Source organism: Trachemys scripta, chromosome 10 (genome assembly GCF_013100865.1).
Source record: "Trachemys scripta elegans isolate TJP31775 chromosome 10, CAS_Tse_1.0, whole genome shotgun sequence".
Taxonomy (NCBI): Eukaryota; Metazoa; Chordata; order Testudines; family Emydidae; genus Trachemys; species Trachemys scripta.
In genome coordinates, this window is record NC_048307.1 from 49,598,266 (window position 1) to 49,613,545 (window position 15,280).

Genomic DNA, 15,280 nt, shown 5'->3' on the forward strand with positions numbered 1-15,280 from the left:
AGTTCTATATCTAGGGCCCTACCAAATTCATGCTCTATTTTGGTCAATTTCACGGTCACAGAATTTTTAAAATAGTAAATTTCATGATTTCAGCTATTTAAATCTGAAATTTCATTGTGTTGTAATTGTAGGTGTCCCGACTCAAAAAGAAGTTGTGGGAGGGAGTCGCAAGGTTATCGTAGGGGGGATTGTGGTACTGCTACCTTTACTTCTGCACTGCTGCTAGCAGGGGCACTGCCTTTAGAGCTGGGCAGCTGCAGAGCGGTGGCTGCTGGGCAGGAGCCCAGCTCTGAAGGCAGAGCCGCCACCAGCAGCAGCACAGAAGTAAGGATGGCATGGTGTGGTATTGCCACCTTTACTTCTGCGCTACTGCTGTCAGGGTGTGGCATTCAGAACTGGGCACCTGGTCAACAGCCACCACTTTCTGGCCACCCAGCTCTGAAGGCAGTGCAGAAGTAAGGGTGGCAATAACTCAACCCCCCTAAAATAACCTTGTGACCGCCCTGCAACTCCTTTTTGGGTCAGGACCCCAATATGAGAAACGCTGGTCTCCTCTGTGAAATCTGTATAGTATAGGGTAAAAGCACACAGAAGACCAGATTTCACAGTCTGTGATGCGTTTTTCATGGCTGTGAATTTGGTAGGGCCCTATCTATATGTAATTGTTTTGCATTTCAGATATTTGGTTTTGTTGAAGTTAATAAAGAGCTATAAGTTGTCAGATAGAGACTACTTGATTCTTTTAAATCATTGCTAAGAGTGTTTACTCCTGGGGGAATTCTGTACTACACAAATAAAAATTCTGTGCACAATATTTTAAAATTCTGTATATTTTATTTGTGAAAATAATACAATCTAATCATGCCAGTTTCAATTATTTGGGTAATTTATTTCAAAATAAAAAGATTCCCCCAGGAGCAAAACGTTAAAGGAACCTGTATGACAACCCAGTTCCTGTTTCTCTGTTATGTTTTTGTGGGGCACCTCAGTCTGGGTGTGCCACATGCCATCTGGGCACATCTTGGGGGAAAACTCTGTCACTCCGGTCTTTTGTTGATTTTTGGGGTTTTGTCTTGCCCCCATAGGATTACCATATAGAGGCTCCCAAATAGAGGACAATGCCAGGGGGATGGGGAGTTGAAAGAGGGTACAGTTGGGGAGTGCTGGAGGGGGTCTGTGTGTACTGGGAGAGAGTATTTGGGGGGTACTGGAGGGGGCTGCATGGGGCACCCCCTAGCCCAGACACATGTACCCCCTCTTCCCCAAAGCCCAGCCACGGGGCCAGACACCTCCACACAAACCCCAGAGCACAGCCACGGGGCACCCCCCATCCCAGACACCTGCATTCTCTCCTCCCAGAGCCTGGGGATCCATAGGGAGAAACAGCCTGATGCTGGTTAGACCGGGCTTGTATGGAGTTTTCTGTGGTGATTTCAGTGTTGGGTGGTGCAGGGCTGACACTGCACAGGGCCTCCATCTCTGCCGGGCTGGGCGGTCTGCTCACTGTGAGGCCATGGCCCACATGCCACCTCCTTCAGGGTATGCTGGGAACCACAGTTGCCGGGACCCCTCCAGTTCCCCCTCCCCTCCCTCCAACAGTGTCCTCTATTTACGAGCTGGGAAGCCGGGCTCTGCCAGGACCAGTAGCCCCTAGTGGCAGCCAGCAGCTGTGCAGCACCAATTCTCCGGGAAGAAATGAAATTCTGCGCAGAACATTAATTCTCTGTAAATTCTGCATTGCACAGCGGCACATTATTCCCCCAGGAGTAAGTGTTGTAAAAGGAGAAACAGTCAGAATATGAGTATAAACACAATCATTCACTTGTCACTGAATGTTGTTGTTTTTCCCCATTCTCATCTTTTGTTTTCTGTCTTTCATTTTTCAGAAAGATCACTATTTGAAAGCATAGCCAGAATAAATGAGCAGAGTGAAAACGAATGGATGAAGTTCTTACCATGCACTGAACAGTGGAACATCAGGTGCAAAGCTCTGGGAAAATGTCTGCTTGCAACACCTTCACTGAACACGTCTGGAAACCTGGTGAATGTAAAAACTGCTTCAAACCCAAAAGCTTGCACCAACTGCCCCCAGCCTCTGAAAAGACTTCCCTCTCGCATGGTAATCTGAAAACCAATGCAAACCACAGCAACAACCACCGCGGTAGAAGTACAGGAAATTTCCGACCCCCTGTAGCAAAGAAACCCACTATAGCTGTGAAACCCACCATGATGGTGGTAGATGGGCAGAGTGTCAGTGGTGAGATCAGCACAACCGATCATTGTGAGAACAAGCCAGTAATTATAGGGTGGAACCGAAACAAGACTGTCTTAAACAAAAAGCCACTGAACAATAATAATGAAGATGAAATTGAAGGTTATAGCCATGTTCATAGGCCTTATGGCAACAATGATAGTGCAGGTAAGATACCAAATAACAATAATAATGGACTGACAGAAGTGTTGAAGGAAATTGCGGGTTTGGATACCACACCTCAGCAAACAGGAAATGAAATGAACTCAAGGGACACGTTCTTGGGAAGAATAAATAATTGCTATAAAAGATCATTAGAAAGACAGATCCCTCCAAGCTGCATGATGGGTGGAATGAAGGATTCACATAGTAAGCATGTTATTCTGAGTGGAAGCACTGAAGTAATAAGTAATGAAGGTGGGCGTTTCTGTTACCCAGAATTCTCCAGTGGAGATGAGAGTGAGGATGATATGTTTTTTGGCAGCATGCAGGAAGAGCATGAGAGTTGGGATGAAAGTGATGAAGAGCTGCTAGCAATGGAAATTCGCATGCGGGGCCAACCTCGCTTTGCTAACTTTAGAGCTAACACCCTGTCTCCTGTCCGGTTTTGTGTTGACAAAAAATGGAACACTGTGCCTTTAAGGAACAAGTCTCTACAGAGGATCTGTGCTGTAGACTATGATGATAGCTATGATGAAATTTTAAATGGTTATGGAGAAGAAACTGTGATGCTTTATGGGCAAGAAAGCATGCAGAGTATGGTATCATCTGATTCCACATCTCCTGATTCTTCTTTGACTGAAGAGTCTCGCTCTGGAACAATCAGTAGCTCATCTCAAAAACTCTGCAATGGAGGGTTATCTCCCAGTACCCCTAAGGAGATCAAGTTGATTGAACCAGATTATGAGAGTCTTTGTGATAAGCAGCAAATGAAAGACATGCCAAAAACTTCCAGAAACACTGCAAACATTCTAGAGACTCACAAGGCAGTTCTTGCACTTAGATTGGAAGAGAAGGATGGCAAGATTGCGGTACAAAGTGATAATCAAGAAAGCAAAAGTGCTACAGATGTTACTGGTCAAGCAATGACTATAAACTTGGTACCAATGGAAGATCAAGCCAAACCTTACAGAGTGGTAAATATGGAACAACCAGTGTGCAAGCCTTATACTATAGTAGATGTGTCAGCAGCCATGACCAATGAGAGTATGGATGGTCAGACTGAAAGCTTAGAAACCAAAAGTACACCATCTCACCCAAATTCACCAGGAACTCCAGGTGCTCCGATTATATCTAATACTGCATCATCTGTGCGAGTAAATGCCAATCTAAAAAAATCCAGTGCAGTTAGATACCAAGAAGTATGGACCTCTAGTACTAGCCCACGACAGAAGATACCTAAGGTGGAATTAATTGCTAATAGCTCAGGACCTTCAGTCCCTCCAAGGAAAAGCAGCCACAAATCTGCTCCTACTTCACCTACAGCCACAAATATTTCTTCAAAAACCATCCCAGTGAAGTCACCCAATTTGTCTGAGATAAAATTTAATAGTTACAACAATGCTGGCATGCCACCTTTCCCAATTATCATTCATGATGAACCTACATATGCTAGGAGTTCAAAGAATGCTATCAAAGTTCCTATTGTAATCAATCCAAATGCGTATGATAATTTAGCCATCTATAAAAGTTTTCTAGGGACCAGTGGAGAGCTATCCATCAAAGATAAAACTACAAGTGTAATAAGCCACACATATGAAGAAATAGAAACAGAAAGCAAAATCTCTGAAAATATACCCAGCAAACCCACTGAATTTACCCAACCCAAGGGGGTAACTAATAGCACAGAGTGTAAACTGGGTTCTGTGGCTCAGAAAGTTCAAGAGTACAATACCTGTCTCAGCAAAGGTCAGACGTCACCACAAAGAAGTCATAGTTTTGACCATAGCTCCCCAACAAGAGTTCAGAAGACAAGTCAAGAGCCTGCAGCCAAAATGGAAGGAGCACAGGAGACTTCTGGTGGCAACAGCAATAGGGAAAATGCAAACACAGTGCTTTCTCAGATTGTGGCTTCTATCCAGCCCCCGCAGTCTCCTCCAGAAACACCTCAATCAGGACCCAAATCTTGCAGTGTGGAAGAATTATATTCCCTACCACCTGATGCAGATACCACTAAAAGCAGCCTGGTACGACCCAAATCTCTCTTTACTGCACAACCTATCAATGATACTGAAGTATCCAGTGCCACAGAAAGCACTACCACTAAAATGCAGAAGGATACACTTTCAAAGCCACTTACCACCCATTTGTCGAAGCCAGTAACAAGCACCCATAATACCACAAGTCCCAAAATAGAGCAAGCACCTCCATTTCCCCCTCCACGTTCCACTTCTTCACCCTATCATGCAAGTAATCTGTTGCAAAGACATTTCAGCAACTGGAGCAAACCAACCAGTCCCATTAGATCAACAGAGGCAGAGTCAATACTGCATTCAGAAGGTAGACGAGCTGCTGATGCAAAACCCAAGCGCTGGATATCATTTAAGAGCTTCTTCCGCCGCAGAAAGACTGATGATGAGGAAGACAAAGAGAAGGAAAGAGAAAAAGGGAAACTAGTGGGTCTTGATGGAACTGTTATACATATGCTGCCCCCTCCTCCAGTTCAACGCCACCATTGGTTCAGTGAGTCAAAAACAGACTCCAGTGAGAAGCCATCCATTGTTTTCATGTATAGATGTGAACCAGCACAGGCTGAACCAAACACCAACCAGAACAAGGCTGGAGTGGAGTTTCCAAATGAAGATACAGTGGCAAAGGACAAAGCAGAAATGGAAGAGATGTTGGCAGAGGATTCTGAACAGAAAATTAAGAGTCATTCTTCACCATCTCAGATTCCCAAGAAGATCCTCAGGTAAACTGCTGCTAACAGCATATGTCTTTTTAACTCACTCATTCAGTGTTGTAGAATATGCTGTACATTTTGCAGAAATGGGAAGTAATTTAGGGGCTTTATATAGAACTTTATATGTCCATGTGTAATGTTTTTACAGTCTTAACATTTTACTGGATAGTCGTTTTCATTAGCACCTTTCTTCATATGAACAGCATCCAGTATTTTGAACTGTCTTCAATAGGTTGATCTTGTTCTACTGAATCAAACACACATGGCCCTGAATTTTTAGATTAACATGGTATTTCTATGCTATAGAAGACTAAAGAACTCTGGTTTAGAAGTGGAGGGTAAATATTTAATGGAGAAGTAGAAAGTGTACTGACTATCTGTCTGTCACATGCCCCTCCAGAGGAAAGAAACACGTCTCCAGCTATAGCACCCCATATTGATAGTCCATGTCATTGCTCAAGTTGTATTAGCATGTATTTTATTATGCTGACGGGAGGGAGCTGTCCAGTCAGCATAGTAAATCCACCTCTGCAAGAGACAGTAGCTATGTCAGTGGGAAAAGTCCTCCTGCCGACATAGCGCTGTCCACACCAGTGCTTAGGTCGCTGTAACTTACAGCGCTCAAGGTAAGTGGTAGTGTAGACCAAGCCTTAGTGAAAGCAGGCTACCAGTATATTAACTCAAAAGATATTTTAAAACTTTTGTACCTATTTATTCTTTTAGTTGTACCCTGCCAGATAGAAAATTATAAAATCATAGACTTGTTCCTTTCAATGTAATATCTAACCCTCACCAAAAACAAGGTCAGGTCCTAAAGTTCCCTCACCCTATTTGTTCTCCGTATTCTTGTCTATACAAGAAAAATGCACTGATATAACTTTAAATGGTTTTTAAACTGATTTAAAATTATGGAAATCTATGTGTGGACACTCTTATTTCAGTTTATCTTAAACTGATTGCTAATCAGTTTAACCTAAAGTGAAATCAGCCTGTTTTAAACTGCCCATAGGAGTGTCAAACTCACCTTTTTCCATGAGTTTAAAATCACACCTTTATTAAAACTGGTGCAATGAGGATTTATTTATTGTCTGTTTTTCTGATATTTTTTCATAGTTGGAAAGCTCAAGTTTTTGTTACAATGTTTCTGATTAAAGTTAGGGGTATAACGTGGGTGTTATGATACTAGGAAGTATCACCACACCTGTATGCAGTATAGCACCCGGCTGAAAACAAAGCATCTTCAACTACCCTAGGAATGGTGCTGTTGCTTTGTTTTACCACACCTGCCTAGAGTATGTTTGTACTGTTACTGTTTGCAATAGTTAGTCTTTCTCTTTCCTGTTTTCCACCCCCTTTTAGAGAATTTTTCTTTATTTTTTCCCCACCAACCTGTGGTGATAGTGTGAAATCATAGCTCAGAATTTTCCAAGGGTAATTATATTTTATTTGCTATTAATTCTATTTTATAAAAAGTAATAACTCCATTGTGATCTTTCTGAGAATATTTAAAAAAAGAAAAGAATGAAACATTGGGAGTTTTATGGGCAGAATAAGATTTGGTAGCTTTTTGTGGCATTTGGCTTTCTGTAATTTATTTTTATTGCCTTTGATGCATTTTGGTGTCTTAAGGTAATTGTTTTTACTTGATTTTGATTGTGTTAAGGAGGGGGAAAGGAAAGAGAGAGAGAGTCCTTTTCAATACCAAAAATTAAGCCAATATGGTTCAAGGATTTTGATTTGTCTATTTTTAGAGTATTTGTGAACCAGGTCTGGCTGCTTGCAGTTTTGCACCAATAGGAAGTATATTTGATTTACCAAGTGATGCTACACTTGCTTTGTATTAACTCATCAGATGTTAGCTAAAGGTTAATGCTAATTCAGGCTAAAATGTGTGGAATGGAAAAGAAGTTCAAAATCTTCAGTTAACGACTGCAGCAGGCTTAGAGAAAAATTGAAGACATGAAGATAAAGATCAATGAACATGACACTTTTCTAACTGAGAATGCCAACAACTGTAAAGCTCACTGCGAGATCAAATTGATGACCTGAAAAATAAGATAGGATTAAGAAATGTCAGATTGGTGGGGGGTCCTGAAGGCATATCAACAGGAGAAACTGAACTTTTTTTTTTTATCCCATAGTGGATTATGAAGGTGGTAGAGACTGATAACTTTAAATTCCTTTAGCACTGTGTTGTGGTTATGATATTGCTGGAAAGGTCAGTTCATCACCCAGAACAGCACTTGCAGAATATTCATCTCTTGAAATGAGGAATAAACGTTTGAAACTGAATGCATTTGAGTCTGTAATGGGTCCCTCAAGTGTTTTATCCATTTGATGGTCTTGTTTTTCTTTGGCATGCATAGTAGTTAGAAAGATGCTGGCAAATATGAAATTGGCATCTCAGTAGAGGGTTTTTCTGAAAACCAAAATTAACTTCCCCCCCCCCAAGGACAGAAAAGTCTTTCCAGTAAAGGTTTCAAATTGAGACAGGATATAACCTTTCCTACTGTGGTTTTTTTATATATATATTTTATTTTTCTTTTAAAAAAAAATCATACTAACTAAGTTTTACCAAATATTTGTAAATAAAATTTATTGTGTTTGGTGGTGCAGCAGTTAATCCTGCTCACCCGTGGAAATTTGAGTGATTCTCTTGCAGAAAATTGCATTTAAGGCTTTGTGTTATGTTTGTGCTGAATGGAAGATGACTAGAGATAGTTTCAAGGGGAGAGAGAAAATATGGAATCTAGAGCAAAGATCATCTTTATTCCAGAGGATTGTGGGATACCTCCTCCACCATTCCTCACACTCACTCCTTCCTCAAAAGCCCTCTATCACAGCAACCCGCTCTGAGGATATCTACATTGCAGCTGGGAGCTAGCATCCCAGCCCAGGTAAACAGACTCAGGCTAGTGGGGCTCGAGCTAGCACTAAAAATAGCTGTGTGGACATTGAGACTCTAGGCTTGAGCTCAAGTGGCTAGCCTGAGTTTCTGATGCAGCTGCAAGGCCCACACAGCTATTTTGAGCATGTTAGCTTAAGCCCTGCTAGTGCGAGTCTCTGTGCCCGAGCTGGGAGGCTCACTCCCAGCTGCAGCATAGATATACCCTCTGCTTCAGAGAAGGGCTAGCTTCTCTGTAGAGCAAGTCAATACTGCTTCTTGGATTGGCCTCAGGGAGGAACACTAGAGATCAATGTGAGTAGTTCTCAGCCCTTGCTGTCTGGATTATGTTGTGAACCCCTGTGCTGCCTCTTGGCATGATTTACAAAGCTTTTTGTTTTTACTGATGTAGAATATTTTAGTAGAAGGATTAAGTCTCGTTGTCCTCAGTTTAGGTTAGGCTATATGGCTAAATGTCACAGCTGATGTGAATTTTATAGCGGGGAGAGGTGCCACAAGTACTCCTGTTCTTTTTGCGGATACAGACTAATACGGCTGCTACTCTGAAAATTTTCTTTTGTTATTTATCACAGCTCATTCAATGAACTTCTTCCTAGAGGAGTTGATTACAACAAGATCAGTCTTGGTAAAGATATTTTCCAGAGTACTAAAGTCCAAAACCTTTAGCCTCGTGTGGTTTTGGGGGAAGAATATAGAGATGTCAGTCACTAGCTTAGAAATGAGGCCATACTGGTACGCACATCAGTTATATCCAACATATGGGAAAGGTCCAAATAATTATCACTTATCACTAGACACTGATACTTTTTCTGATCCATTCTCCACAACTACACAAGGTAACCCCATCACTGGATGTCAACCTGTTGCTAAATGTCCCCATAAGGTATTCTTCTGAACTTATAAAGGAGGTGTTCCCTCTCTAACAATTGTTTTTTTTTAATAGCAATTACGTCAGCCTGATGGGCATTGGAATGAAGAGTTCTGTCCACAGAACCCCAGTACTCTATTTTCATGTTGAGATAGTGGTTCTCAGGACAAAGCAATCTTTCATCCCTAAAGTCTCAAAGGAGACAGTACTGCAAGCTTTCTGTCCCAAGCCACTGTGTCCAACGGGAAAGCTGTGATACAGCTTTCATGTCTGCACAATAATAAAAATATATCTACACAAAACTGAAGTATTCAGAAGATAGAGTTCATAATTTTGTCTTGTCGCCTAGCTATAAGGAACAAAAAGACTTCAAAGCCTCTGATATCTAGGTGGATCAAATTATGAATATCTGAGGCATACAAGATAAAGAACTCATCGTCTTCTGCACTCATGCAGCATTGTCTCTTGGATTGAGACATATTTCTTAAGAAGAAACCTACAAGGCTCCCCAACTTCCATACTGGAAGTTATGTCATCTCTTCATCAGTAAGGTCATAAGCTGTGCCAGTGATTGACAGGTCTGAGTTCCATCAAGATGCAAACAGGCCTCAAGCCCATTATAGGATCTATGGATCTTACTGTTTGAAGAAATGAAATGTTTATATATGTCCATATAAATGTTTGTAATGCTTTCTGAATTTAACAGTAATGTCTGACACTCCACTGTAAAGTTATATAATACATCATGAATCCAGTTATAAATTCTGGAGATTTTAATATTAGGTTCCATAACTGTGACAGATTACAGATGTGAAGACTTTTAGAAATGCCTTGCTATCCTTAGGATTTTATAATGATATCATGTTCACACATTGCACAGAGAGTTTGCCTTTGAGAACTGCCCACATGGATTCCTGTTCTTGGGATTAACTCGCCCTTGGAATGTGAGCTTGAAATCTTTTGGAAAACTGTCTACTGGGATCAGTGTCTTTACAAACTCCCCTACCCCTTGTGCAGGGTTCCAACAGTGTAAATAGGCCCCAGCCACCCTTCAGTTCTTTCCTGAAGTGTAGAAGATGCAACAAACTCTGAAAACACTCAGTGTCCTCAGTGCTCCCCTTGTCTTTTTGGTCCATTCTCTTCGGTCTGTGGATACTATTTTTATGTATATAATTAGTCAGTATTTTGTGTTAAAAAAATAAAACAGTTTTTCAGCACCCATGCCAGCTCTCTTGGGGGCCAAACACCAAAGGAAGCCTGATATTGCCAGCTATAATAGCAGACTGTCTTGATCTAGGAGGGGAGCACCTGCCATCAGTTCATTGTAATTGCCTTTATCTCCTGGGAAAAGAAAATGTCTTAGCAGGTTTTTAAAGGCAAAATACAATCAGTTGCAAGAACAATCCCCTAAGGACTCAATCCTGCATTAACGTTTCTGTAAATGGGGCAAAGCCCTACCTAATCACTTTTCCACCAGAGACAATACCAAATATCTCTGGATCTCCAAAGGCAGGCAGGACCAACACTGCTAAATGCCATTCTCCTGGATTGGGGCCAGGAGTTACTCATTCTCTCAAATCCTGTTGATCGCAAATACCATCTGGAAGATTGTACAAGAAGGAATCAGAGTACTGTTGAAAGTCCCAACTTGGGGCCATCTAGAATTGATATAAAAGCTGCAAATCCATCTTCCCAATTTACTTGCTCTCTTGTCTCAGGATTGGGATGAGGTTCTCTACCTGAATTCATATTCTTTCAGGCTGACAGCTTATCTTCTGGACTGCTAGAAAACTAAATCAAGAATGTTCTGCGAAAGTCCAAAAGATCCTCCTGGAAAGCAGGAAATCCTCAGCTATGCAAACCTATTTAGTGAAGTGGGAGAGATTCTACATTTAGGTAGCTCAAAAGATAATGGACCTGAGATGATCCTCCATCACTTTCATCTTGGACTGTTTACTCCACTTGGAACAATGAACAGTGTCAGAGTTCAGTCAAAGTCTACCTGGCAGTCACCTTGACTTTCTACCCTTTGAAGGGTGGATCAACAGTTTTCGTTCACCCTGCTGTAACCAAGTTTATGAAAGGGTTGTTCTCTATATTCCCTCTGGGGCACAAGCTACTTACATTATAGTATGTTAATCTTTTTTGAACCTTTGTCAAAATCTTCTCTCTACCATCTCTCTGTGAAAGCAGTATTCCTCAGTGTCATTGCAAAAATCAATGATATGCACTCTCCTTGAATACAGTATTCATTTCTGTGTGCAGTATTGTTGTAGGCATGTATTCATTTCTGGTCATCCTGTCCCAAAAAGGATATAGCAGAAATAATGTGTGTTCAGAGACAGTCCGCAAGAGAATGAGACTGATTAGAGAGGGACATAATATAATTACATGAAATAGGGAGTGGTGTACAGATGGTAAATCCAGCACTCCTGTATGTATTTTCTCAAAATATGAGAACAAGAGACATTCAATTAAATTGAAAGGCTGCAAATGTATAAAAATATTGATAAAAAGAAATACCTTTTGCCAGGGTGTGATTAAACTGTGGAACTTATTGCCACTGGATATCACTGAGGCCAAGAGTTTAGTAAAATTTATAAAAGGATTAGACTTATTATATGGATAATGAGAAAATTGTATTATATAGGATTTAAAAAATAGAAGGGATTTAAACCCACATGCTTTAGAGAATAAGTCAACCTCTAACTGTAAGGAGCTAGGAAGAAACTTCCTTTATGGGTTGGCAGTTTCAAATTGTCAGCTATGGAGTTCTTTCACCTTCCACTGAAGCATCTGTTCCTGACTCATGTCAGAGACAGGAAACTGAACTACAGGAGCTACTGGTTTGATCTAGCACAGGGGTCGGCAACCTTTCAGAAGTGGTGTGCCAAGTCTTCATTTATTCACTCTAATTTAAGGTTTCTCATGCCAGTAGTACATTTTAACGTTTTTAGAAGGTCTCTTTCTATAAGTCTATAATATATAACTAAACTATTGTTGTTGTATGTAAAGTAAATAAGGTTCTTAAAATGTTTAAGAAGCTTCATTTAAAATTAAATTAAAATGCAGAGCCCCCCAGCCACTGAAAAACAGTTTGTGTGCCGCCTTTGGCACGCGTGCCATAGGTTGCCAACCCCTGATCTAGCATGTCAGTTTGTTTTCTTATTCTCATAATATAAACCCATAAAGTTACTCAGATACAAACCTGGTTGTTGATCCTCCCTACACTGTTTCATGAAGATAAGATGATCCTTCATCCTGATTCTAAGTTCCTGTCTAAAGTGATGTCTGATTTCCATTTCAGTCAGGCCATTAACTTGTCTGTACTTTTCCTCAAACTTTATTCATATTCAGGGAGTTCAGGCTTCATACCTTAGAAATCCAGATGTCTGTATAGAACCAAACATATCTGTACATTCCTTGGAATTTTTGCAATTCATCAGTAGAAGACCAGGGGCCTCAGTCCATCTCATGTATACGAGATTATGATCTTGCAGGTATCAGCCACTAGGGGATATCAGAGCACACTCAACTAGGTTATGGTAATTTTTATAGGTGTTTTGTTTTTCCAGAAAGCTAACAATACATATTTAAAAGTTTTAAATGATCAGAAAAGGCAAAAATATTTACAAGTTCCCAGTGATCCTTATGGGTTAATTAGTAGTCAGGAATTCTTTTCATTTTTCTCTATTCCTACTTCTGTCTTTTGTGGGTGGTGAGTAAGAGTTTACCTTTCATTAAACAACTGGTTGAGTGTATTAGGGTGTCTTAGTTTGATCGCTCAGAATCTCTCCCTTTCTCCCATAAAAAGAGAGGTGCTTGCTCCCAGGTATCACAATGCAACATCTCATTGCTGCCGTTTTCAAATAATTCATTTATTCTTTTTAGATATTAATATCACTTTGAATGCAGATTAAAATGTTTAACATACTTTTAAAGTTAGGTTAGTTTGAGCTCTTTAAAGGCTTACAGTACATTTGGTGTTCGCTACAGTTGAAACTATTCTTACTTGACTATTTAATGTGGTACTTGGCAGAATAAAATAGTGTTCCAGTAGATCTTAAACTATATTTCACGTGTTATAGCAGTGAGAGAGTTAAGAAGGCTGGGCTATAACTTTGGTAATAGAACATTCCTTAAAGTATACTAGCACATCCATCAGGCCAACCCCCTAAAATAAACATCAAGGTGCAATAGGTGATATCACTGTTTGCAGAGTTCAGCCTTATTGCTCACAGCTTGCACAACTTGTAGCACACCAGAACACTGTGGAATCAATGGCTCACCAGAGTTTCAAGACATGATTAAAAGACTCAAGAAGGCCCTGAGAGAATTTCCTTTAATGGGGAATTGTGTGAGTGAGTATAGTGGGTGAGTTCCTTTTTTTTCCCCTCTCTCTTGCTGTGGATATTCTTTGTTTGGCAAATGCTTCTGAACTTAGATTTAATGTATGTGCATGCATGTGTCTGGGACAGGGAATTAGTGTATTCTGTACCTTGCCATTCAGTATCAGAATAGCAGACCTATTATAGACAATTTATTTTGAACAAATATGTTTTTATTGGAGGGGTACATACAGGTATGTATAAGATTTGTTGGTGGTAGGATAACCTCAGGTCTTTAAAATGATTCCTCTGGTTTTAAGAACGTTGTACCTGCTTTGATTTAATGTATGTCTTAATTTGAAATGCCTTTGGTTAACTCTTTAATGTGCACATATTTTGATGCATATAATGTGCTGTCTGCACCATTCCCATGCATGTTAATAAAAAGTGATCAATGATTTTGATACTAAATGATTAAAATTACAGCTTTTTGAACTTTGCCATTTTGTCTCTGCTCTGTTACTAACATGTTTTGATGGTTCTTGTTTTTATAATTCTACACTTAAAATTTCACAAGTATGACATTTGAAATAGCATGTGCATACTATACATGGAATTTTGTATTATTCAAAGTACAAGCATGTTTTAGTGTTTGTAGATTGAGTATTGATTTGTTGGGAGACTGCTTTTTGTACTCTATGGCCTGTCAGTTTTGGGTTGGTGTAGAAACGTTTTTTTACAATTTATAACAGGTCTGTTAGGGCACAGTCCTCCTTCTGAGATGCAAATGTAAGATCACCAGTGTATCATGGAAAATCGGCTGCTGTGCTGTGTACACAAGCACAATGGGGCAGGTTTACAAAATACATACTCGTGTTCTAGCTCATCAGAAGTTTGGATTGAGCTCTGAGTTTTCATTTTAAAAGCTAAACTGATATACAAATATAGGGCCAGATCCTGGGAGGTTCTAAGTCTCTCCTTGGTGAAGTGCCTGCCCCGAACTTCTGTTGAAGTTAGGGGTTCTCAGTATCTTTCAGGATCAGACCCAAATCATGAGAGCTATTGAGTTTTTATTCTCAGAAGTTGTTCCCTATTGAGTGTGTATATGTGTGTGTAGACACAGAAATGTCATTAACCAATGTCTAAAATGTTATAAATAGCACCATTCTTGACAATCGCTGATATAACTGCAATAGGCAGCAATTCATTGGGTAAACCTGGACAATACTAATTTTTATTTGGTATATATTTTTCATCATTTTGAACTATATTCAATAAATATAACACTTGTAAAATGACTAAATAGTTGATTTTCAAAGTTTTATTATGATGTAAAGCTATCAGTCTTCACAATTTGATTAAGAAGACTCCTACCAGTTGGGAGCAGGGAAGGATGCATTGCTTGATGCATTCGTGCCTGGGTTTTAATCCTCAGAAATATTTTGTGCAGGTCACTATAAGGAGACAGAATGCTGGATTAGATGGACTATTGGTCTGTATTCCAGTGTGACAATTCCTATTATGTTGCCAGAATTTGAAAATGTAGCTTTAAAATTTTATGCATTTCCTAGAGAGTTTAGGAGTATATTCTCCTCTGTGTAAATGTATAACTCTCATTAAAGCAAAATCCTTATAATTGGTTTAAAAACAAACCTTAATCACTGTTGCTGCCCTATAAATCCTACAGATGCTGTATGAAGTACTGTATTGTTATCTCTGTGCATTGCATGTACTTACATGTATTGACTGTACTCAATTGTATGAAACATTTTGTGATACTTTGGTACGAAAGATGTTTCCTACCAGTAATATTGTAGTAAAAAGTGTATGCACTTTAGTGAGGAGAAAGAAAAACAACTTGATAGAAAGTCATAGTAAAAAATTTGGAGAGGTGAAAGGGACACATTTTTGTTTCCATTTCCCAGTTCTTTGCCTTTTACCCAAAAGCATTTTATTATTCCAAACCTAGTGTTTTACTGATAACATATGGCAGGTAGCTTTGGCCACCAGGTGAATGTTGTTTGTT

At 39.9% G+C, this 15,280-nt stretch overlaps 1 protein-coding gene and 1 long non-coding RNA gene across 5 annotated transcripts in view; one reads left to right on the plus strand and one right to left on the minus strand.

Annotated features, from left to right (window-relative positions):
* PEAK1 (pseudopodium enriched atypical kinase 1) overlaps positions 1-15,280 on the plus strand; it is a 212,592-nt gene that overhangs the window by 160,218 nt on the left and 37,094 nt on the right. For 3 of the 4 annotated variants that reach the window (XM_034783573.1, XM_034783575.1, XM_034783574.1), the window contains 2 exons: positions 1,887-5,162; positions 13,184-13,300. In XM_034783573.1, coding sequence (XP_034639464.1) covers positions 1,999-5,162; positions 13,184-13,300 — 3,281 coding nt within the window. In that variant the 5' untranslated portion in view covers positions 1,887-1,998. The remainder of the gene's footprint in view (positions 1-1,886; positions 5,163-13,183; positions 13,301-15,280) is intronic. The other variant, XM_034783576.1, reaches the window with a different exon arrangement.
* Positions 1-15,280, minus strand: part of LOC117883807 — a 48,642-nt gene that overhangs the window by 14,807 nt on the left and 18,555 nt on the right. The window lies entirely within an intron of this gene.